This window comes from Corylus avellana, chromosome 9, assembly GCF_965113065.1.
Source record: "Corylus avellana chromosome 9, dhCorAvel1.hap1.2, whole genome shotgun sequence".
Classification (NCBI taxonomy): Eukaryota; Viridiplantae; Streptophyta; class Magnoliopsida; order Fagales; family Betulaceae; genus Corylus; species Corylus avellana.
In genome coordinates, this window is record NC_142498.1 from 23,173,555 (window position 1) to 23,198,587 (window position 25,033).

The 25,033-nt window shown below is 37.5% G+C and overlaps 4 protein-coding genes across 12 annotated transcripts; 2 read left to right on the plus strand and 2 right to left on the minus strand.

Moving 5' to 3' along the window:
* The first annotated feature begins 1,873 nt into the window (after positions 1-1,873).
* On the plus strand, positions 1,874-7,663 carry LOC132189107 (P-loop containing nucleoside triphosphate hydrolases superfamily protein). Of its 5 annotated transcripts, none has more exons than XR_015909083.1 (4): positions 1,874-2,048; positions 2,261-5,712; positions 6,741-7,473; positions 7,561-7,663. XR_015909083.1 is itself a non-coding variant. In XM_059603632.2 (3 exons), the coding sequence occupies exon 2, from the start codon at positions 2,270-2,272 to the stop codon at positions 5,708-5,710; it is 3,441 nt and encodes a 1,146-aa protein (XP_059459615.2). In that variant the 5' UTR covers positions 1,874-2,048; positions 2,261-2,269; the 3' UTR covers positions 5,711-5,712; positions 6,741-7,663. The 5 variants fall into 5 exon arrangements, 3 of the variants coding, with proteins under 3 accessions (XP_059459615.2, XP_059459616.2, XP_059459617.2); XR_009441007.2 differs by having other exon boundaries at positions 6,741-7,110; positions 7,348-7,663; XM_059603632.2 differs by having other exon boundaries at positions 6,741-7,663.
* A 2,928-nt stretch (positions 7,664-10,591) lies between these two features.
* On the plus strand, positions 10,592-15,520 carry LOC132189279 (protein PIN-LIKES 3). Of its 5 annotated transcripts, none has more exons than XM_088519401.1 (12): positions 10,592-10,747; positions 10,980-11,124; positions 11,376-11,548; positions 11,813-11,892; positions 11,990-12,114; positions 12,962-13,083; positions 13,501-13,695; positions 13,824-13,916; positions 14,447-14,547; positions 14,856-14,908; positions 15,030-15,215; positions 15,312-15,520. In XM_088519401.1, exons 3-12 carry the CDS (start codon positions 11,414-11,416, stop codon positions 15,434-15,436), a joined length of 1,215 nt encoding a protein of 404 aa, XP_088375527.1. In that variant the 5' UTR covers positions 10,592-10,747; positions 10,980-11,124; positions 11,376-11,413; the 3' UTR covers positions 15,437-15,520. The 5 variants fall into 5 exon arrangements, with proteins under 5 accessions (XP_088375527.1, XP_059459928.2, XP_059459926.2 ...); XM_059603945.2 differs by having other exon boundaries at positions 11,010-11,124; XM_059603943.2 differs by lacking the exon at positions 10,980-11,124.
* A 113-nt stretch (positions 15,521-15,633) lies between these two features.
* LOC132189280 (cell division control protein 2 homolog D-like) lies at positions 15,634-18,268 on the minus strand. The gene is made up of 8 exons (XM_059603947.2): positions 17,958-18,268; positions 16,987-17,128; positions 16,837-16,898; positions 16,606-16,717; positions 16,403-16,496; positions 16,224-16,293; positions 15,991-16,129; positions 15,634-15,910 (listed from the first exon to the last, which is right to left on the minus strand). The coding sequence occupies exons 1-8, from the start codon at positions 18,200-18,202 to the stop codon at positions 15,818-15,820; spliced, it is 957 nt and encodes a 318-aa protein (XP_059459930.1). The 5' UTR covers positions 18,203-18,268; the 3' UTR covers positions 15,634-15,817.
* Positions 18,269-18,943: 675 nt separating this feature from the next.
* LOC132190504 (protein FAR1-RELATED SEQUENCE 5) lies at positions 18,944-23,730 on the minus strand. The gene is made up of 2 exons (XM_059605513.2): positions 21,285-23,730; positions 18,944-19,514 (listed from the first exon to the last, which is right to left on the minus strand). The coding sequence occupies exons 1-2, from the start codon at positions 23,415-23,417 to the stop codon at positions 19,350-19,352; spliced, it is 2,298 nt and encodes a 765-aa protein (XP_059461496.2). The 5' UTR covers positions 23,418-23,730; the 3' UTR covers positions 18,944-19,349.
* Positions 23,731-25,033: the final 1,303 nt, after the last annotated feature.

Sequence of the window (25,033 nt, forward strand, 5' to 3'; positions counted from 1 at the left end):
GAGCGTAATTCCCAAATTAATTCGTTTTACAGCCTGCATTACCATTTTTGGCTTTTGGCTGTGTTTCGACCGTGTTTGTTTGGCAAGATACTTCTCTAATTTTTTTTTCTTTTTTAATAAAATCAATATTTATTTATTTTATTACCAAACAACTTCATTTACTTTTATCTTGCAAAAAATTCAAATCGTGTTTCACTTTTATATCATATTAATAATTTTTTATTACTATTAAACACAAATTTACAATAAAACTCTTTACCAAATGGGCACAAATGTCTCTTAGGCGATGTACATTCTAATGTAGGGATAAGGTGAATGCTGCGTTTAGTTTTGAGAGATTTGGAGGGAAATAAAAGAAGAATGCTATGGGTACTAACTCATTTATTAACAAAGGTTTACTAAAATAATGTGTAGCTCAATCATTAGAGGAAAATAAAATAATTAATTAAGATAAATATAACGAATAACAATGAATGATCTACACATCAGTTTTAGTAAGCTTTTGTTAATAAAAGAGTTAGTACCTTAGTATTTATCAAAATAAAATGGGTTTCATTTGTTTGTTTGGTTATAATTAGACCCATTGTGTTTGGGTGTGAGTTCTATAATTGAACATAAAGAATACATGTTTCAATCCCAACGAATTTAATTTCAATTAAAATTGAATCTAAATCGTATCTAAGAGAAATATTAATAAAGAGTTCATTCAAATCTATTACAATCGGATGCTTTTAAAAAAATGTATATATAATTTTAAAGGTTAAACTGTGAGTTTAAAAGTCAAATCACGATTTTACTAAACGCTTAACTGCATTTAAAAAAAAAAAAAATTACATTTTTTAAACTGTTATTTTTTAAATCACACATTTTTAAAGTGTAAATCCAAACAAACTTATTCATGAGGTGTTATTGTGAAGAATTAAATCAATATATTTGAAACAAAAAGTTAGTAACAAATTGTGTTTGAATCACCACAGTGACTTCATGCCATCTTTCAAGGAGGTGCTCAATTTGCAGAAGAAAAAAAATGTAGAAGATGTTAGAAAATCACCGACCCTAGAGGACTGAAGGGACTCCGATGTCAAAGTCAGTAAGGTGTGAAAGGGAGAGCTTTCTCTGGTAATGCAAGAATCAGTGATAATGTGCATAATATTGAAATTGTGTACCTTGAGTCATATATACAAGCATGTAGAACATTTCAAAGTCTTATGGAGTCATAGCTCTAGGTCCCTTGGTCTATTAAGGCCCTTTTATATGCCGTGGGCTTAAAGATGATTCTTAGGTCTTAAAAGAGTCCTATGATTTGATTGAATGATTGGTGAATATATCAGTGAGAGTTTTAGAAATGTATCAAGAGTTTGCAATGGACCTTAGCCTACTAAGGTCATGCCGGTCAATAATTTGAAACTTTATTATCCATACCAAACTCATAGGCTCTCGAGTCTCTATTCTTAACGTGGCTAGTTGAGAGTATACGGGGATTTAAATCCACAACTAGCAATTTGGGCAGCATATGTAATAAAGCTTACAAAGAATTCACTTGTTTAAATAGGTGGCCGATCATTTCAAAATTTATTTAAATATGTGAGTTTTATATAATTTTGGACAATGAATTGTTGAATATCTCGATCCAATATATATATATATATATATACAGCATATTAGGAATATTCAACAATGTTCATGTTTGTCATTAATCAAGTGCACAACTGCTATTCCCCACTAATGAAGGATTAAATGCGACTAATGGCACTAACTTGCATAAAAAGATTGGCAATTATATATAGTCTCAAACTAAGTCCTCCAAATTTGTTTGGGCTGCAGAGCGATGGCCCATTTGGCGTTGGTTAAAAAGTATACGCACCCATTGCAGTGACGACACGCTGTAGAGATTCTAGAGAAGGAACTCTTAACGCGACGTGGGGGTCTCCTTAATCACGCTAGCCGCTTATTTCTTCGACCAAAGACGAAGAAGTTAGGGTTCCGGAAACTTCTGTCTCTGGAACCATTGTCGACTCGATTTTGTTGCTTGAGAGCTTAATTTCGCGGTAATTTTATTTTCCCTTATGAATTTAAGTATACAGTTATCAGTTTCCAATCAATTTTAATCGTTGATTCAGGTCCATTATAAACTCAAGAAATCCATAAGGTCTTAGAGGTTCCGAAGGGACTGATTTGTTTATTCAATTTCTGGTGTAGTTTATTGTATTATATGATTTTTGGTTTGGTTCTTGTTTGGTTTGATCTGTGAATCCAACAGGAGGAAGCAATGGATGAGGGAAAACATAAATCTAGGAGAGAGGAATCGGAGAAGAGTGAGGAGGATGTGAAGCGGAGCCACCACCGCGATCGCGAGAGAGAAAGAGAGAAGGAGAGGAATGGAGAGAGGCACAGGGAGAAGAGGAGCAGAGATAGTCGGCGATCGGAGAGAGAGAGGAGCAGTGATTCCGATGACAAGTATGAGAAGGAGAGGGAGAAGGAGAAGCAGAGAGAGAGGGAAAGAGCCAGAGAGAAGAAGAGGGAAAGAGAGAGGGAAGAGAGGGAGAGGGAGAAAGAGAGAGAGAAAGAGAAGAGAGAGAGGGCGAGGGAGAAGGACAGAGAGAGGGAGAGAGAGAGAGAGAAGAGGGAAAGGGAGAGAGAGGAGAGGGAGAGGGAGAGAGAGGAGAGGGAAAGGGAGAAGGAAAGGGAGAGGAAGGAGCGAGAAAAAGAAAGGGAGAAGGAAAAAGAGAAGGAGAGGAGGAGGCGAAGAGAAGCCGACAGTGATGGCAGCGATGGTGGTGATGAGCACAGGGAGCGTGATAGGAAGCGGCGGAGGAGAGACAATGATGATTACAAGGAGAGAGATCGTGAACGGAGCAGCAGCAGGCCTCGCAAGCACAGGGATGACAGTGAAGAGAGGAAAAAGAGTGGTGACGATGATTCGGATAAGATAGAGAAGAAACAAACACGGGAAGAGGAGTTAGAGGATGAGCAGCGGAGATTGGATGAGGAAATGGAAAAGAGGAGGAGGAGAGTGCAGGAGTGGCAAGAGTTGAGGAGAGCCAAGGAAGAAGCTGAGAGAGAGAATCATGGGGAAGCTACTGCTGATGAACCAAAGTCTGGTAAGGCCTGGACTCTTGAAGGAGAGTCTGACGACGAAGAAGTACCGCATACAGGAAAATCAGAGACAGAAATGGATGTGGATGAAGAGGCCAAGCCTACCAATGAAAAAGAGGGTGATCAGGATTCAGTGTTTGTTGATTCCGAGAATGGAACGGTTGCATCCACTTTGGCAAATGTGGGCAATGGTGCTGCTGGAGATGATGAGGAAATTGATCCATTGGATGCTTTCATGAATTCTATGGTGATGCCTGAAGTTGAGAAGCTAAACAATACTTTGGCGCCCTCAACTGTTGAGGATAAGAATGTGGACTCGAAGAACAAAGATAAGAAGCATGAAGGAAGTAACAGCGAACAGCCCCGGAAGGGTCCAAAAAAATCTATGGGGAGAATAATGCAGGGTGAAGATTCTGAGTCAGATTATGGTGACCTTGAGAAGGATGAGGATCCTTTAGAAGATGAAGATGATGATGAGTTCATGAAAAGGGTGAAGAAGACAAAAGCTGAGAAGCTTTCTATAGTTGACCACTCAAAGATTGATTATATACCGTTCAGAAAAAATTTCTACATCGAAGTGAAAGATATTGCAAAGATGACTTCTGAAGAGGTTGTTGCTTACAGGAAAGAATTGGAATTGAAGCTACATGGTAAGGATGTGCCAAAGCCGATCAAAACCTGGCACCAAACTGGACTTACAAGTAAAATCCTGGAGACAATAAAGAAACATAACTTTGAAAAGCCAATGCCAATCCAAGCCCAGGCTTTGCCTATAATTATGAGTGGTCGAGACTGCATAGGTGTTGCGAAAACTGGCTCGGGCAAAACCCTTGCATTTGTGCTGCCAATGTTGAGGCATATCAAGGACCAGCCAGAGGTGGTAGCTGGAGATGGGCCTATTGGGCTTATAATGGCACCGACGAGGGAGCTTGTACAGCAGATCCACAGTGATATAAAGAAGTTTGCCAAGGTGCTTGGTATCAGGTGTGTGCCTGTGTATGGAGGTTCCGGTGTTGCCCAACAAATTAGTGAATTGAAGCGGGGCACTGAGATTGTTGTCTGTACTCCAGGCAGGATGATTGACATACTTTGCACAAGTGGGGGGAAAATTACAAATCTGCGTAGAGTCACTTATTTGGTCATGGACGAAGCTGATCGAATGTTTGACATGGGTTTTGAACCTCAAATTACTCGAATTGTTCAAAATATTCGGCCAGATCGCCAAACAGTGCTCTTCTCTGCCACTTTCCCTCGTCAGGTTGAAGTTTTGGCGCGTAAGGTGTTAAACAGACCTGTGGAGATACAAGTTGGTGGGAGAAGTGTTGTGAACACGGACATAACACAGTTGGTTGAGGTGAGGCCGGAAAGTGATAGGTTCTTTAGATTGTTGGAATTACTGGGGGAATGGTACGAGAAAGGAAAGATTTTGATATTTGTCCACTCGCAGGAGAAGTGCGATGCTTTGTTCAGGGATCTTCTCAGGCATGGTTATGCTTGCCTATCTCTTCATGGGGCTAAGGATCAAACAGATCGCGAATCCACCATTTCTGATTTTAAGAGCAATGTCTGCAATTTGCTGATTGCAACTAGTGTTGCTGCCAGGGGATTAGATGTCAAGGAGCTTGAATTGGTGATCAACTTTGACGTTCCAAACCACTATGAAGATTATGTTCACCGCGTTGGTCGTACAGGTCGAGCTGGCAGGAAAGGCTGTGCTATCACATTTATCTCTGAGGAAGATGCTAGATATGCACCTGACCTTGTAAAAGCATTAGAGCTCTCTAAGCAAGCTGTTCCTGATGATCTGAAAGCTGTAGCTGATAGTTTTATGACAAAAGTGAATCAGGGACTTGAGCAAGCCCATGGGACTGGCTATGGTGGAAGTGGTTTTAAATTTAATGAAGAGGAAGATGAAGTGAGGAGAGCAGCAAAGAAAGCACAGGCCAAAGAATATGGTTTTGAGGAGGACAAATCAGATTCGGACGATGACAATGAAGGTATACGGAAGGCAGGTGGAGACATATCACAGCAGGCTGCCTTAGCTCAGATAATTGCTGCTGCCTCTAAAGTCAGTACACCTTCTATGCAAACCCCCGTCTCTGCTTCCCAACTGCTTCCCAATGGTGGACTACCTGTTACGTTACCAGGCGCTATTGGTCTAACAATACCCGGAACAGCGCCAGTAGTGCCTGGGTCTGGTTTGCCAGCTGCCAATGAGGCGGCAGGGGCGGCTCGAGCAGCAGCAATTGCAGCTGCTTTCAACTTACAGCAAAATTTGGCGAAGATTCAAGCTGATGCATTGCCTGAACATTATGAAGCGGAGTTGGAGATAAATGATTTTCCCCAGAACGCTCGATGGAAGGTTACCCACAAGGAAACTTTGGGCCCAATTTCGGAGTGGACTGGAGCTGCTATTACTACCAGGGGCCAGTATTTCCCTCCAGGTCGGATTGCAGGACCTGGAGAACGAAAGCTTTACTTGTTCATTGAGGGCCCTACTGAGCAATCCGTCAAGAAAGCTAAATCAGAATTAAAACGTGTTTTGGAAGACATCACGAACCAGGCATTACAACTACCAGGTGGAGCCCAGCCAGGCAGATACCAAGTTTTATAAGTGTAAGAACACGATTCCTATTCATACAGCCATTGTAGGCATAACGTTACTTTCTTCTGTTGGATTTAAATTCAGTTTCAACGTCTAGTCGTTATTTCTTGCTCAGTTAATAAGTTGGATGAATTTCTATTCACTATTGGTTGGGACGTGGGCTATATTTTTCTGGTGAACTTTAGTTTGGGTGTAGCACAAGGTATCAAATCTTGCATCTAAAATTAAAATTATTTGCATCTTTTGTTGAAGTATGTGGATCAAGCTTTAGGTATGATTATTCAACCATTTTGAAAATTGTTTTAGGTTGTGTTTTGAAAATAATTTTTTATAAGTATCAAGTCAGTTTCTACAGCTGAAAAAATAAGCAGTGTTTTAAATGTACTCCTATAGGAAGGTGTGAGAAGTTTTTTTAGATTTGTTTTGTTCTTTGAAAAGTTTTCTGTAGTTTGTTTTGGAAAGTATGTTAATGGTGGGGCCTCATTTTTTAGGAAGTGTTTTTTTATTGTTTGAAAAGAGGAAAGAGTTTCCAAAAAGTTTGCCGAACTCCTCTTTTATTCCCTCCTTTTATGTTCATAGCTTGAACTAGTACTTGTGGATGAGGAGCTGAAAGCATATATATATATATATATATATATATATATATATATATATATATATTTCTGATTTCCCCCCCCTCACCATCGTAATATCTTGTAGTTGTATTGGATGTGCTGTAAAATGTTATGAATTTTTTTTTTGATTTCCGCATTCTCCCGACCCTTTTGATTTTTTCTTTTCTTATGGCGCGAGGGATGTTTTAAGCCTATGCTCGCATGTCCAATATTGTCTCTGCCACTTACCTTTGCTATCGTGGCTGTGAAAGGGATGGAGATTATGGTGCGATGCTTTTTCCTCATGTTCCTGTTGTTTCATTTAGAGTTATGTGTCTTGATCTCTGTTTTCTATACTTTATATTGTTCGCTTTGCATGAGTTTTGGGATCTCTGATATTATGTCTATGTGTTGTATTTAATTTTTTATTCTTGTGTATTTTTCAGGTTCACAGTTGGGAAATTCCAGGAGCCAAATTGTTGCTATATTGGCAAATTTTGTTATGGTTAGATATCCACAGGAGTGCTAGACCTAATCAGGTCGCCTCCTAGTAAGAGGATCTTCATTTGTTGGTTTTGCATGGGGTTGCTTAGAAGTGATCTTCAGATTTAATTGGCTTGGCTGACCTTAAAATGGATGTCTATATAATACATACTTTATAACAAGTTGTTTGATCTCTTTACAGTAATCAGCACCTCATTTCCAGAAGTGTTTAATCTCCAGTATTCAGTACCTCATACCCAGAATGTGTTTCATATATTGATGAACTTTGGGGATGTAACCTATGACACGCCTATTGTCAAGGATGCTTTTGGGGTGATTCTTTTTTCCTTTCTGGATATTCTTATAAAATAGCCAGTTGGTGTGATGAACTTTTTCTGTTTCCATATTTTCTATAAAAATGATTGTCATCATGCATAATATTGTTATTGAAGTTTTGCTAATGCTTTGTTTCTCTGTTTCAGCCTGAAATAGCAAGAGAACAGTTTCTGATGGTTTTTTTAATTTTCATTCATCAAATTTTGATTTGATCACTTGATATTGGTACAGCAGGCACCGAGCCTTCCTTCCAGGACTGTCAATCTGGGAAACCATTCATACCACATGAGAAGCTAGGAGGGAGAAACCGAAACAGGAGGTTGGGAAGAACCAGAAGAGGCATAGATCACCGTATTTTAGGTATAGCTTGTTGACGGTCTGGTATGCTTTCTGTAGAAGATTTTCAGAAGGTTCTTTATATTCCGAAGTTGTATCTATCCAATGAAGGAATTGTTTCACTTGGTGCTGGAATTCTATAGAGCAGTCTGCTCGTCTCAGAAGGCCCGCTTCCTTCGTTTTATTTACACGAGATTCCTGGTTTTTTTTCCTCTTTCTTTTTTTATCAATGGAAAGGTGATAGGGTTGTGGAGGTAACGGTTAGGTATCATTTTAGGGTACAAAATGTTAGGTGGTGCTGGAAATGTGAGCCTCTTTTGTCTCACGTGACCGTTTCCGCCTAGTAGTGGGTAGTACATTGATATATGTTTTGCCGGCGGGAAGTTTGCAACGAGGCGAAATAGGAATTGAGAAATGCTATATCCACACTCTTGTCTCCGGTCGGTTTTTGATCAGTCCTTATTCTATTAAAAAAAAAAAAAAATTAAGACATCTGCAAGGTGGAATAAAAGTGGGGTATAGCATTGAGTAATACTATATATCATTATTTTCTCTTCATTTTATCTCCCCAAAGTCGATGTGACATTGGATCTAGAATGGATTACTATTGGTTTTGATTTAATTGTGATTTTAAAAGCTACATCAATTTTAAGAGATAAAATTATGGTATATAGCATTACTCATAGAAGTTCATTCTCGAAATATGGATTTGAATTAGTAATACTTATTTTATAAGGTGTAATTTTTTGTCAATTAAGTTATCATTTGGAGACAAGTTATTCCATCCTTAAGATATTTGGGAAAATTATAGTTTACCCCCTTAAAGTTGACAGCGTTTTTCAATTCGAACATCAAAGTTTTAATTTTTGCAATTTACCTCCACAAAGTTCTAATTTATTTTAATTCAACCAATATTATCTCAATATTCTCATATTGTCCATGATTTTTTTTTTTTTAATGAAAAAATAAATAAATTTGGGGGTGTAAAAATGGCCAGATGGCCAAGGGGTGGTTACGACCACCCTGAATTTTTTTTTTTAATTTTTTTTTATAAAAAATAAAAAAATAATAATAATAAAAATTAGGGGCAATATGGGAAATTTTGGATACAATTGGTCAAATTGCAAAAAATTGGAACTTTGAGGGGTGGATTGTAAAAATTGAAACTTTGATGTTCGAATTAAAAAATATTGTCAACTTTGGGGGGTAAACTGTAATTTTCCCATATCACTGTCATTGAAATTGAGATCTCATTCAAAAAGAAAAATATAAAATACTGAGTTTTTTTAACTGATTGTTTTGACAATCTAATCTGCAAGGACCATGACTGAGACTTGTTTAATCCTTCTCTTGAGGAGGCTAAACATAATCAACTTAGGAATTGTGATTCAGAGCACGCTAAGCAGGAAATTTTTTTTTTTAATATTTTAATGCAAAAAAAAAGAAGATAAAATAAAATAAAATTTGTTAGCATGCTTAGCACGCCGGCGTGCTATTTATCTTCACCCATCAACTTAGGGACCATGATTGAGAATTGTTTAATCTCCTTTCGAGGAGACTAAACATAATCATGACAGCTATTGAAAATCTTAGTGAAAGACATGATGTATTACTATTAACCTCTTTCTGTTTTGTTTTTCTTTTGGTAGAAAATACCAATTGAAGTGAAGAATTTTATTGAACAAAAAGTAGTTGGGTCAACTGTGAATAACAGTTTCAAGCTTTTAAAACGTGGCAGTAAAACTTGTTGAATTTAAAATTCATTAGTGATGTATCTAAAACGTGGCAGTAAAACTTAATGATGATGTTATGATATAAAATGTACTCGGGAGTTTGGGGCATTTTTTCCACTTTTTCTTCTTTTCCTGTCCTCGTAAAGGTCAACCTAGCGGACAAGTGCTAGTGGGATACGTCTCTTTTGCAAAATGTAATTTGTTTTCCTCCTCTTCTTCGGCCTTTACATTTTTTGTGGGGCTGCAATCCGTCTTCAGAAAGGCACCAAAGCCAAGCGCGTAACAAAGACCTTGAAATCTAACGAAAGGCGCGCAAGCGCAGCACGGTCAACTTCTTAAACTTGGATTGGATTAAGGCACTCCCATCAAACGGGCTAAAAATTGGGCAGTAAATATAACAAGTTTCTTATTTTCTTATTGAATTAATGATGAAAGTGCAAATTATTAGTAGGTAGAAATCTATGTATATAGGGCTGGCATGGAGTAATAGACTTAAAGAATCAAATAATTATCTTTATGGAATATCTATTATGTTATTTGGTGGCATCATAATTATTAAAAATAATTATTCCTTAAGAATAACTATTTCTTCTTAAAAAGCTCGAAATAATTTTTTTTTTTTAAAAAAATGAAATAGTTGAAAAAGAGATAAAAAGAAATATCAAAAAATAATGAGTTAACATAATTTTTGGAAGTGATTGTATCACCCCTAAAACCTCTTAAGGTAGTTCCCGGCATGTCATCTAGTGGTCACACCGCCCAACTTGACCAATCTCGTGCGGTGGTTGGGGGTAGCATGATCTTGATTATTTTTGTAAGTAATAATATTTTAAAAAATTTGGTTGGCACAAAACGAATTATAATTTAGATAATACACATTTCTTTTAGGATAAGGTATATAAAAACCAAACCACCTTGTGTAATTCACAAAAACTATGTATTAAAAAAGAAGCTTCATAACTTTTCATAGAATCAGACTCGTAGTGTGCAAGTGTAACGACAACCTCCAGCGATCGGAGGCGCCTCGACAAGTGTTGTCGCTACTAGTACTGAGAATTGAATGGTTGCGGAAGCGTGTCACGGTCACGTCGAAACTATTATCCACGTGTGTCTTCGTTCTTTTTTGAAGTCAGAGGCTGCCGTGTCCCCATTTTGATGAAAACCGTATACTGATTCGTCACTCCCTAATGTTGACGACAACTGCGCGATTATTTTGCACCGCTAGTTACATGTTTCTTGTCGTTTTTGTCACAATTGCTATTAATTTACGTTAGAACGCACACATTCATTCATCTTAACCTTCTTTCCGGAATTCCTCTTTGTTTTGGATTCTACGATGTCGTTGTCGATTTTGTTTTTTCGTCTTTATCTTCTATCTTCCCTATTTAAAACTGAGAAACGATATTCGTGATGAAAGTAAAACAGCCTCAGAAATTGCCTTGGTTGATTTTTTCGCACGTGGCCGTGGGAATCATTGCATGGGAAAAGGGTCTCATTGGCGCAGAGGAGAGCGGAGGGTCCAGAGATTCTGAGGGGTCTAATTCTCTGATATTTTCGTTTGAGCGGTTGGTTCAGTTCGTCTTTTCACGTTTTCTCTCTTTCTGCTTAATAAGACAAAGATTTGTTTTTTTTTTCTTGTTTGGGAATCGAGAAAGTTCTCGATTCAAGTGCCAGCCTTTTGGTTTGTTTAGTCAAAATTTAATTTAAGCTCCTGAGCTGAATATGGATTCCCTTTCAATGAATGCATGACTTTCTGTATACTGTATGTCTGTAATATTTTTCCTTTCTAATCATTAGACCATGCTTTTGGGTGGGAATCTTTGACAGCGCTTCAATAAATCTTCCACGGCTATTTCAAATACATGTTCTGTGATGGTTGAACGAAGTATACAGTTTTGTTGTATAAAAGCTAGACTCAGAAAACTTTGAAATAGTCCCTCGGGTAATTCCATGTGATTCTTCTGAACCTAATTTGTCTGTTATGGCATTTCATTAATCTCATTTGTTTTCCTTTGCACGTGCTTTAGATGTTACCATTTGGTATTTGTGTAAATAAGCTTTTGTTTTGGTTTATTTCTGTTGTGATGATGTCTTAATATAGCAGTACCAACTCATGCTCTGCCACAGTTTTAAACTGTTAAGCTGTCTTTCTTTAGGCATATTTTCACAATATTGGCATTTTATATATAATAGGCTGAAGATCATTTTCAGAGTCGTGAAGGGATCTCAAGATGGGGCTTTTGGAGCTCTTCATCACGGCATCAATTCCAGTCTTGAAAGTGCTATTGGTTACTGCTCTCGGGTCGTATCTTGCACTAGATAGTGTTGATATCTTGGGGGAAGATGCTAGGAAGCATTTAAATACTGTGAGTTTTTTATTTAGTCATTTTCATGTTAGATTTACTTGTTAAAGATGGAAGAATTGTTCCTGAAATGTAATCATCTGAACATTTTAAGAGAGCAAAAGTATTCTTTTCTTTGCCTTTTGTTTTGGGATAAAAAAAAAAAAAAAAAAAAAAAAAAAAAAAAAAAAAGGTTGTTTCATTGAGTTATGCAAATTGTTAATTTATCTGGTGCACTGTTAAGTCTCTTAATCGAGCATTTTTTTTTTTTTTTTTTTTTTTTAACAGGTTGTATTTTATGTGTTTAATCCAGCCCTAGTGGCCACCAACCTTAGCCAAACAATAACTAAAGACAGCATGGTTAAGTTGTGAGTTCAACTCTGGTCACTGCATCAGCCCATTTAACCAATCGACTTTTTGAATGAGATTTATAGTATTTTGAAGTGAATTTGTTTGAATGTGTAGGTGGTTCATGCCAATCAATATCCTCATCACATTTATTATCGGCTCAGTTCTTGGATGGGTGGTTATTCTAATTACAAGACCTCCACCGCACCTGAGAGGCCTCATAGTGGGTTGCTGTGCTGCAGGTAAACATATGTGTAGGTCCTTCCTTTACTTATAAAACATTGCTTCAACTGCTTTGTAAAATGCAACCGGACAGAATGTTACATGTCCTGAAAACAGAGTAGACAACAAGCTGATTATTCATTTTCTCATGGATGATTCATTAAAAGTTTGCTATTTCCGCTACTGAATGTTGAAAGATAAAAAGGAGAAGACTGACAACCACTTGATGTTTCTTTCACCCAGAAATCTGAGAGTTAGTGTTTTCACTGAAGAAAAAAATTATCTATCACAATCATTTTTTCTGTAGATGATAAGAAATGCAACAGTGTCTTTCATGCAAAAGGCAAGAGTGAAAGAAACACACTTATTTTAGTAATTGATGATGGTGACAAAATGTAATTCTCAAGTAAGTCTTGATGTTACTACTTGGCGTGCACATTGGCTCTCAATTAAAGGGAGGGGACTTCAGGCATTTCTTCATCATAACAAAAGTTGGATGTTTTACTCATACTGTTCCGCCTGCTAACTCATTCTTGCTATCAGAAGTTAAGTCAGTTAATTATATTGGAGGCCTGTGAAGGCTTATGAACTTCACTCGCCATTGGCTAATTGCATCAATGACGGGTTAGTTTGACCAAGGATAGCAGTTATTGGGATCCTGCAGGCTGCTTACCTTGAAAACAAGCAATGAACAGGATGTTTTATTCTAGGCATTTCTGATAAATTCTTTGTTTCCTGAATTTCGTTTCTTTGGTACAAAACATTGCTGAATCAGTTGCTTCTAAAAGCATTCTGTATAATTTCATCTTCAGAGACTTTTCTAATGTTATCAAACTAAATGTGGACTATTTTTGTAAATGTGACCAGGAAATTTGGGGAACATTCTTCTCGTTATAATCCCAGCTGTTTGTAAAGAAAAAGGAGGGCCATTTGGAGCTCCTGATGTCTGCCATACATATGGAATGGCTTATGTTTCACTTTCAATGGCGGTATGTACCTCTTCTTTTGTTTTTTGTTTTTTTTTTTGTCTTGCTTCTTGTGAAGTATAAGGTGTTAGTAAGAACTTTTACTTTACAGTAACCATCTTTAAGTTCAATGTATATAGGCCAGCTCTTTGATGGGTTGTAATCGTGAATTTGTCTCAGTTAGAACTCTGACCTGATAAATTGAGAATCACTTTGTATGTGTGTTTGGGTTTGGTTGGTATCTCCTCTGAGAAATTTTATTTAAATTCCGTTGTAAAGAATGATATGTATTATGTATTCAATTTCTCCTTTGGTCTAAAATTTGCTTATCCTAATGTCTGTGTAATGAGTGAATTTGTTTCATTACATCTTACTTCATTTTATGATAGACAATTTCCAAGCATATTTCTACTATTGTAATTTCTTGCTGTGACACTTCAGGTAGGGGCCATTTATTTGTGGTCTTATGTGTATAATATTGTCCGGTTATCTTCGAGAACCACAAAAGAATCCTCCGTATCTGACGTAGGAAGTTGCACAGAGCCATTACTTTCTTCCACGAAACATTGCTTGATATCAGAGGACCCTGAAGATCAATGTGCACTACCCTGCACTAGATCTGTTACGAAATCTGAGGTTGTTTGACTGTTTCCAACATCAATTTGTGATGAGCTTTTTGTTTTCTCTGTATAGACTTATATTACCACATCTCTTCAGTGAAAGCAACATTCTGAGATTTCAACCTTTATTGAATTCCATTACAGGTTGCTGTTTCTGATAAAATAAAGCAACATTTAGTGATGCTGTCTAAAAAGATTAATCTGAAGGCAGTCTTTGCCCCTTCAACTATTGGAGTGGTATGATCACTCAGCTCATCATTGTCATCTCATCCCTTTGATGCGCTTTTAGCACTGTTTCATAAGTAGGCATTGTCCTAAATTAACTTGTCATATGATCAAAACTTATTTTATCCACCTTGGAAGATGTCCTTATCATTGTGCACCAGAATGAGTTGTAAAACTTGATGAAGGAGATTATTATACATCCATCGTCTACATGGAATAAACTTTCAACTCTATAGGAGAAACAATGTATGTGCAATGTCCTAGTGCTAAATTGAATGTATTTAACTTAAACTGGAGTTTTGGATTTGCACTGTGATCAGATCCTAACCTGATGTGCAAGCATGTGTTTCATGTCTGAAGCCACTGTGCCTCCAAACCCCTCAGAATGTGAAGTGTCCAAGCATGTCCATGCTGGGCATGACTTCTTTCTGATTTGGTTCATGTTTGGTTAACTTTCTTGGTGAGGTGGCTTGTACACTAAATCCAAGCTTTTGCTGGTTGTATTGACACATTAACTAACCTCATGCTCTTTTCTTGCGTAGATTGTTGGGTTTGCAATTGGACTCATCCCCGTGATCCGAAAGTCACTGATTGGTGAAAGTGCTCCTCTTCGTGTAATCGAAGACTCTGCTTCCTTGTTGGGGTATAAAGCTTACAAAATCTGTTCAACTCTAAATGATTTGGTCATAGTTTTGTTTACTCACAATATTACTTTATGGTACTTTCAACTCAAATATAATGGTGTTTTAGCTCATTTCAAAGGGTGAATGACCATCATAAGCACTCTTGCTGCACAATATACTTACTACACTAACTTTATTCTGCCTCAATAAATATCACACATTAACTTGGATTTTATTATTTTCTCATTGTTTTACATTACATGATGAGAAATTTTCCTGTTCTAATTCTTGCTGCTAAGTTTCCCAATACTTTCTCTGACAACTGCAGTGACGGAGCCATCCCAGTTCTCACTGTTATAGTAGGTGGAAACCTTGTCAAAGGTGATAACTAATACCCAGGCTCTTATCTTTTTTTCCTTCTTAGCCCAACTTTTCCTTGGAATTTTATTTTTTATTTTTCACTCTGGCCATAGGAAAGTTATAATTGTTGAATGTCTTTCAGGTTTGAAAGGGTCAGGACTTCAGAAATCCATCATCGTTGGCATTGTAGTTGTTCGTTATATTGCGCTGCCATTGTCGGGGATTTTGATCATTAAAGGTGCACATCGATTGGGTTTGGTGCACTCAGATCCATTATATCGGTTTATTCTTTTGCTGCAGTATGCAGTCCCCCCTGCTATGAACATAGGTACTTTCTAAAATTTGATCCGTTAAAAAGCTTTTGGGCTTGTCTAAAATCTCAAAATTGTTTGCATCCTCTGATCTTTTTTTTTTTTTTTGGCAGGAACCATCACTCAATTGTTTGGAGCAGGAGAGAGTGAATGTTCTGTAATCATGCTTTGGACTTACGCCTTGGCTTCAATTTCACTTACTCTTTGGTCAACCTTCTTCATGTGGCTTGTGGCTTGAACTCTATCAACCCTACATTCAATATTTTTTTTTTAGCTCAGAGAGTAGGCATGGGAATGCGCGACTAAACTCAGAGCAGTAGTAGTAGCTCCATAAAAGGCGTATAGTTTTGTGTCCATTTTGTACCACAGAATCTTAATCCGATCTTCCTCATGATAGATTAGAGGGAAATATAATTGTAATTAGAAATACAAGCATCAGCAAACCATATTATCATTAAATTTGAAAAGCAAGGTTGAGAAATTACATCTAAACAAATTTTCGTCCTAAAACAAATTTAACATGGAGTATGCTTGAGGGAAGCAGATGAAATTCGCAAAAGCTATATATAACAACTGTTAGCAGCCAAAAGAAGATTTCCCCCATCAACGTAGCTTTTGTCTAGAGAGAGGCCTTGTTCAGATCATCGAAGTAAGGATGTTCCATAGCCTTCTTTGCTGAGATCCGCTTTGAGGGTTCATACTGCAACATTTGCTACAAAACGCAACAGTTTTGAGTGAGTGTCAATTTATTAAACATAACCAAAGATTCATTTTGTAGATTCAACAACTTACATATAGCAGATCCAGCCCATCCTCATCCAAATTAGGAACAGCCTTCGACAGATTTTGAGCTTTCCACTGCGGGTACTCATGCCAATTCATGAGTTTGCTTACGCCTGGCCACACTTCTTCATTAGGAGTGCCTAATAATCTGCATCACAAGTCCATAGAGAAATTATGAGCGCATTTGATTTTAGAAAGCAGAGGGGGGAAAAATTAGAAAAAAGGATTCTGTCTCACTAAACCTGAATATGTGGAGGAGCTGTTGCAGTTCAGAATCTCCTGGGAAGAGTGCTTGCTTTGTGACAAGTTCAGCTACAATTCAGATGAAATAAAATTACACCCTTGAAAGCAAACGTATAATTTGGTAACCAAAAAAATTCAATTGAAGATCAAACCAAAGTCATGGGAGTAAGATCTGTACCAAATATACAGGCAACAGACCAAATATCAACAGCAGTTGAGTAATGGGTACACCCTAAAAGGACTTCAGGAGCTCTATACCACAGAGTTAATATCTGCAATGGCGAAGACAAAAAGTTTTGTACTTTTCATAACTTGTTATTAAGAACAAAGAGTATATATATATATATATATATGAAAAAGCAATGAAAAAGCATGAGTTACCTCATGAGTGTACTTCTTGATTGGCACGGTAAATGCTCGAGCTAGTCCAAGATCTGCTATTTTAAGCATCATTGTTTTTCGGTCCATCAACAGATTGTGAGGTTTAAGATCCCTGATAATTTTTTTTTAAAAAAAAACCCAGTTTAAAAAATAGTTGATGACCATCAATCACAAAAGGCTACACCTTTGCAAATGTTAGAGTCATTTTGGAGGAAAATGTTAGAAAATTACCTGTGTAAGATGCCATGACCGTGGCAAAAGGCTACACCTTTGCAAAGTTGGAACATCAAACTCTGCATGAAAAGCCACCAAACATTTGTAACTGGAATTGAGGGAGAACAACCATAATAAAGTGGTCCAGAATAATTCATTCGTCTATACCTTAACAACATTAGCAGGCATATTCTCTCCAGTTTGACGGAAGGTCCGAATGAATTTCTTGAGATCGGTGTCCATGTACTCAAAAACCAAGTAGAGTACTGTTTTTCCTTCTTTATTCTGGCCTTGTTTGACATCCATCAACCTGTTGGGATTTTTTTTTTTTTTTAATAAAATTTACCACAAGATTAAAAACTTTCAATAAAAAAGAAATAGACGATCCTACAGAGAAGAGGGGCAAATAAACCATAAGTAAAATAAATCTCATCTTTAACTACGCCAATTATATCATGTTAGTGTTTAGATACAAATCAAGATAAAGATAGTGTTTTCAAGATAGATATAAGATTGGAAGTGCAAACCCAAGAAACCTGCCAACCTCAATGAACGAAAACCAGACAAAAACCTAGAAAAACAAGGAATAGGCTCAAGAAACGAGATCGAGTCTAACAATCCCACAAGAAACAGGGTCAAGAATCCTACAACCAAACCCCAATGAAGGGCAGATCAATCACAGCCAACAAAGAGGTTGAAATCCCAAGAATTAACAAGCATAATAAACCCTCTAACAACAAAGTAAAAACCTGGAAACCCCATAGAAATGAAGATTGCATCACAAGAAATAAATTCAAAAATCCATAGAAACAAAACCCCAGGAGAGGACAAAGAGGTTGAAACCCCAACAATTAACCAACATAATAAACCCTCTAACAAAAATGTAAAAAACCCACCAAAGCCCCTATAGAAATGAAAATATAGAGACCCATCACAAGAACCAATTATGAAGCCCAACCAAGATGCATCCAAACAGAGAAGTGGGATTTAAAGAAATGGGGAAACTTTTTGAAGCCCAATCAAGAACCGACCAAACTCAGTGGGATTTAAATAAAGTGGAGAAATTAAAGAAGCAAAGATGAAGAAGAACCAAAACCAAACAGAGAAGAGAAGAGATCAATGGAGAGTAATGAGTAGACCTGACGACGTGGGGATCGCAGGAGAGCATGCGGAGGATGGAGACCTCGCGTAGAGTGGTGGGAGGGACGCCCTCGTCGTCCTCATGGAGGCGAGTCTTCTTGAGGGCCACGATCTTCCCCGTCGCCCTCTCTCTCGCCCTGTACACCTTCCCGTACGTCCCTTCTCCGACCTTCTCTAGCTTCTCGTACGCCTCCATTGCTGACGCCACCTTTCTGTTTCCTCCTCCTAACTCTGCTTTCTCCATTTTCTCTCAAATCTCTCTCTCTCTCTCGCTTTTCAAATTGCTTTCTGTGTGTGAGGAAATGAAGCCACCATATTTATTTATATAAAAGATTGTGACTTGGGAGAGTGGGGAGGCGCGTGGGCTTCTTTTGTGTTGTTTTTGATCCGTTGCTGCAACGGCCACATTTTTTGAAATTCAAATTCGTACAAATCAAAATATATCCCTCGCTCCTATTTCTTTTCCATATAAAGCAAGCACCCGTCACAGATATTTTATCATCAAATGGGCTTGGTCCAACTGGACATCGGCCCATCATCTTCTTAATCAAATTGATGAATGAAAACGAGACTTATTTATTTTTTATTATTTTTTTTGTGAATATGAATGAAAACGAGACATGGGAATTGGGATAGTTTTTAATTAGGGATTGGCTGCAATTTCTTCTATGAATTGCTACTTATACAAGGCCCTCATATGTCCGAACACATGTTCAGACAACTCAAGACGTACTCGTATACATGAGTCTCATCAAGAGCTTCACAATCAATTGGTCTCAATTGCCAGACAATCAATTGGTCTCAATTGCAATGGATCCAGTCGTAGCCCACACTTTGTTTACGATCTTATCTATCCTTTCTTACAAAACAAAAAAGGTCATTCTTTTTCAAAACAAAAAAAAGAGAAAAGAAAAAAAAGGTCATTCAATTTGGTCACAGTTCAGTCGGAGAATTGGTAATCGATATTGGTCCACAAAAACACATCATAGAACAACATACACCCATCTCAATTTAACAAATGTTGGGCATTCCTATCCTTCAGTTAGTCAACTCCATCTGAAATTCCTCATTGGTGAAAACTGCACCAAATGTACATGAAAAAGGAATAGATCAAAGAATTATAGAAGCTCATCAAAGTTTTATTTCACTTTGCCACCACCTCTCCATCCACTACAGACAACCTATTCTATGGTTACATTCAAGTAGTAGTGGACATAGTTTACAACTGCCCTAAACTAGAACAAATTTATACCTCTTCCAGTAACTAAACACATATGCTACAATCGGCAGTAATGGGATAGTAAGCACCCAATTACTCTCACCCTTCCGGTCGCTATTTTTTAGTATTCATGAAGATGATGAAAATGTTGCTGCTGCCAGGCCCCTCAAATTTAACTTCTTTGATGGAGCCTCACATTCTGAACCTTGACTGATATCTTTAACTTCTGTTCTTCCATGTTTTTCAAAACAGCGAACAGTTTTGCTCGGTACGCTTCACATTGCTGACTTGCGTTCTCCAATTCAGCAGTTAAATCCTGAATTTTCTTGTCCTGATCCTACAAAAGTGAAAACAAGACTACAATTAATCGAAATTGAGATGCAGCTGCACATACAAGAAAAATGTTGTGCGTATTAAATGCATAAAATAACCAAATGAATAAGAAATCCATTTCTTGTACCCCAAGAGCTCCAAAATCCAGATTATTTTAGAGGTATAATTTGGGGTGATCTTTGAACATTCACTACGGATGCTTAACTAGACAATCTTCAAAAGTCCTGTAAGTGACATTCTTTTCTGCTAAGCTCTCAATGGCAAAATGTAGCATTCAATTATAACTACAAAATATTTCTTCTAGATTCCTATTCATTAATGCCAATCCCAAATAATTGGGACTTGGGACAAAAGATTTTGTTTCTTTTTTTTGGTTGATTTTTTATTTTATTTCTTTTTCTTCCGGTTTATACCTTGTTGAGTTCATTTTGAGTATCAAAATAATGGTACTCAAATTCTATGCCAATCATGACAATCCCATTTGACAGTTGAATGAATACAATCAGTTACTGCGGTCCTACCAATTATGTCAAAATTTTCATATGACACAAATTTTACAATGCAATAAGATAGATTCTATGCAGCAGTTGGTCTTTAAAATAGAGATAATAAATGAATGGCAAACAGTCGCAAGAAAAGAAAAAAGTAAATAAACACCAGGCAGCCATCAGTTCAAAGCCAAGGCGGCAATTTTACCGTGGGCACAGCACCAGCATGCCTAATGTCTTAGCTGCACAACTAGACATGGGCAGTATGCCACATGTTTAGATTTGATCCTATTCAATAATGCCCTAAGGTTTAGTGAGCCATGCCTTTGCAGCGCATAGGGTAGGGAAAAGATTCATAGGACCACATCAACCCCACCCACGGAGAAGAAGATCAAGCAGCAAACACATTTTCCCCTGAGAGTAAATTGTGTAGTGCAACAGAAAGGCAAAGGAGTCCTTCAAAGGAACCAAGAGTTACATGTAAAGATACTACAATACAAGAAGAAATGCATTATTACACATGGACATTCCGGCATTGATAAGCAAAAGAAAAGCTTTATACAATAATGTGGTTTCAAATCTGCCCAATACAAAAAAAAAGAAAAAAAAAAAAAAAAGAAAAAAAAAAAAAGAAAAGAAAATCTGCTGTTTTGTCTGTAATAGGCAGAAGCAAGCCACAATAGGTAGAGACTTAGAAACAGCTAAGTGAAGGTAGCTGTATCTGGAATTCCAAAAAAACAAAATCTCTTGATTGCCCGGTACCGATCTTAGTAAAGCATCAATGACTGCCTTGATGCCTTAAAAAGTTATTCTCTAACATCATAATCCAGCTTTGCAAGTCAAAAGATTGCATCCAAATATTTAGTTGAATATGTGACAACGTATCGCTCTCAATGACTTCTAGTTTTAGTTTATCTCATCTCTAAACCCTCAAGATCCATGCTTGTACCCCTTCTCATTTCATCAACCAACACAAAGCCATTTATATAAACCGTAAATAGCAACAGACATAAACCCTGAACCTAAAGTAGAGAAACAAGGCTCCATACAATATAATTTAGTGTTGGAATATACCCACAGGTTCAGGCTGATATAGCAGCAATTGTTATGCATTTTCATCTAGCAATGAATCAAGCCCTCATTTCTGTGGGAGTTCAGAAGAGGAAGATTACTGAGCAAAGACCCAGAGCACCAAGTAGAGCATGTTTACAGGGAAAATAAATTCAGAAAGATAATACGATACAGAGGCCATCAGGGAGAATATCTTTTATGAGGAAAGAACATACCATGGAGCAAGACTGAAGCTGTTGACTCCCATTATCCAGTGCACTTTGAATGGCCCCAGAACCATGTTTCTTGGCTGCAGCAACCTTCTTCGCAGCCTCATGAAGAGCATCCATCGCCACATTATAAACCTGTACAGTTTTGGCCCCTTCTTCTACATACTTGATAGCTTCCTGTCGTAGACTGTCATATCGCGCAGCAGAAGACTCTTGAGAATCACTTGGCAACCCAAGAGTCCGCTCATCCAACAAAACCCCACTTTTTGCATTTCTTGTCCAGCGTTTCAAGAGATAATGAGATGGAAATGTCAGAACATTCGTTACTCTAAATACAGCTAATATGTGTCTACATATAATACCTGAAAATTCAAACATTTGACAGCTACAACTAGCTTTCTTTTCAAAAACACTGAATCTAACAGAGTGCGCTTTGTGGTCTTCCCCAAACTTTGCCACCCGATAAATGGTTTCTGATCCAGTATCATCAGTCATAGTCGCAGGATAAGCAAGAGTCTCAACCAATTCTTCTTGGAATTTCATAAATATTTTCCTTGTATAAAGATTTGCTGCTTGTTTTTCCATGGGGGACGGTGTTCTTAGAACTGGTGAAGTATTAATTGTATCATAGTCTGCCTTTACTTCCTTTTCATACCGAGTGGCAATTGCTTTTTCATACTGCTTAATCAGCACCTGAATATTAGTTGACGCGTTTATATACCCATCAAAGTAAGAGTTTATGCTATCACTTCCTTGGGTTATGGACATCTCCCCAAAGAATGTATCCCGTAGATAAACTGGTACCCATTGTTGGCGAGCATTGTACATAGACTGAAGCCACTCATGATCCCCAAGACCATATCTTTGAAGAAGAGACTCCCAACATGAGTCAAACTCATTGATTGTCTCTGTCAAATTGATGCACTTCTGGAACTCCGCTTCAAAAGAAGGGTGTGAGCGATATACATCAGATAATTTCTCTTGAGCTTCCCTAAACACATTCCATTTACAAAATCGGTGACGGGTTCCTGGAAACACTTGCACAACAGCTGCTCGTATGATTCTATCTTGGTCTGTTGTGATTGAGATGGGATGGCGACCAGACATTGCCTCTAGCCAAGTCTGGAATAGCCAAACAAACGAGGACTCTGACTCGTTTAGGAGTAATGCACATCCAAACAATACAGGTTGTCCATGATGGTTCCACCCTGTAAATGGAGCAAAGGGGACTCGATAACGATTCATTCTGTATGTCGTATCAAATGTAACTGTTTCTCCGAAGTAGTTATAATTCATTCTTGAATTCGCATCAGCCCAGAAAATGTTTCCTGTTAAATTATCAAAATCACCCTGGACTGCATAAAAAAAACGAGGATCCTCAGCCTGCATTCGCTTCAAATAGTCAAAAATAATCTGACCCCCACTCCCTAGAGTCCTCTGCCTACTACTACTCATATAATTCTGGCAATCAACTTTAGTAAATCCAACATTGTTAATTCCACCAGATTCTTTGATCAACACGGACATTACCCCACTAGGGCCCATCCCAGCCGCTTGAAGGGTATCAATCAGGCTTCGAGCAGGACCTGATACATGCCTATGTGACCGGAGGCAATGCACCTTATCAGGCGGTACAAGCTCGTGATTATGTTCCTTCACAAGTTTGGACACTGCCCATTTCCCAGAACTCTGCTTCTTCACCGTCATCTGCGCCTTACACCCAACTCTAGTGATCGTCCGCTGTCTCTTAGACCTATTTTCAGCTCCCTCACGACGAAATCCTTCACGGGAACACACAATTTGACGGCATATGATGGACCCATCACGCCGTGACCGCTGGTACACACTGACCCGGGTACTAAAGCCAACACGGCGGGCATACGAATTATAAAAAATACGCGCAGCCTGTTCGGAGTCGAATTCCATACCTTCATACGGTTCAAGATCCGGTTCTCCATTTGAGGTTAAAAAGCCAAGAGACGTAGAAGGATTAGAACCTTCAACTAATTCGTCATTGTAATCTCTATCATAGTCATCATCAGGGTGTTCTAAGTCGAGGGTGGTAGTTTCATCTTCCACAGCACTACCCATGTCAAACTCCATAACCTCATTTTCGATGTTCAGAGGTTCAATATCCATGGCTGGCCAATTATCCCATTAGCTCCCAAATTTGATCAAATTGACGCATTCATTGCAATAAACTGTGGGTAAGGGTTTCATTGCGTCGAAATTACAGCAATTAATGGAGAGTAAAACAGAGGAAGAGGGAGAGAGGAGCCAACTGACCGGGAGATCAGGAGCGTAGAGAGACCTCAGAGAGAAAATGAAGTGTGATCTTTGAGCAGGCGACCTGCAGAGAGTAGTGGGGGTGGGGGGGTTCTTGGCGGGACTGTGAGAGAACCTCTGCTCTACTTCCTACTTCCTACTTCCAGTTGGGGAGGGAATTTGGGGTTTGGAGGGTTTTCAGTTTGGGGAAAACTTTTGGGTGTGAAAGAAAGAGATGGGAACTTCGTTGTTCCATTGGACTAGCAGTGATCAGGTGCTGCGCGCCACAGCTTACCCTCTTTTGTTTGTTTTGACTTTTGAGAGCGGTTGATGATTGGGTTCCAAGTTTTGATACCAACATACAAATATTAACGAGTTAAAATTGAAAGATTTAATCTATTTAATAAAAAAAAATGTTAGGGAGTTAAATAAATGAACTTAAAAAAATTTCAAATTAATGTGGCAGACCGTTAGTCGCAGATAAAGAAGAGAGAATCGCATTTTTTTAATTTAAAAATCATTGTTACGTCAATTTAAAATTTTTTCTGAGTTTATTTATTTGACTCTTTAGCATTTCTCATTTAAATATATGTAGCGAATACTTATAAACTCAGATAGAACTATTTTCAGGACTATAAATTTTTATTTGGTAAATTTTGTTTACAATCGTAGTATTTTTAAACCTGTAAGTCTATAAGTGTCCGTTTGATTTAGTGATTTTAGAACCTATAATTTTTAAAAATAGCGATTTCAAAATATAGATATTAAAAATATAATTTTTAAGACCATAATCGAATATTTAGTAAAATTTGTGGTTTTAAAAAAATAATGTCTTAAATTTTAAAAAAAAAAAAATAGTGTGTTTTTAAAAATATATTTCATTTCTTGCTTTTGAAAAAATAATTTTATTCTTAAACTCTTTCAAACGCATTTTCAAATGGAAGCTTTTTATGATTTTGTTCGAGGCTAAACGCAATCTAATGATATAACTAAAATATGAAATTAAAAATACCAAAAAAAAAAAAAAAGGCAGGGAAACTTGGGAAGCAATTCGGGACTCGGGAGAAGTAGCCAAGGAACAAAAAATCAGGAAAAATGTTTTCTATCCATTTTTCATTTTTAAACTTTATATATATAGGGTATTTTTGTCTTTTTTTGTACGGAGGGGGTACATTACAATTAAAATGTGTTTGGGAGAAACATTGCAAATTGTCTAGTAGCTAGAGGGGGCTATGTGTACTTTCTTCGGGTTAATATAACATAATTGGGTCATGTGTCCCAATATGTTATATTATGGCTTCACAGGAAAAAAATATAATGTCCTTAACAATACTTACTGCTTCTTAAAGGTTATATTAGTCTCTCTCTTTTTCCTCCATTCCATCTTTAGGCAAGTTTGCTAATGATCCTCTAATTTTGGAAATACTAATCTAAACATTTTTATTATATATATATATATATATATGGTTTTTCTTTATAATATATCCTGC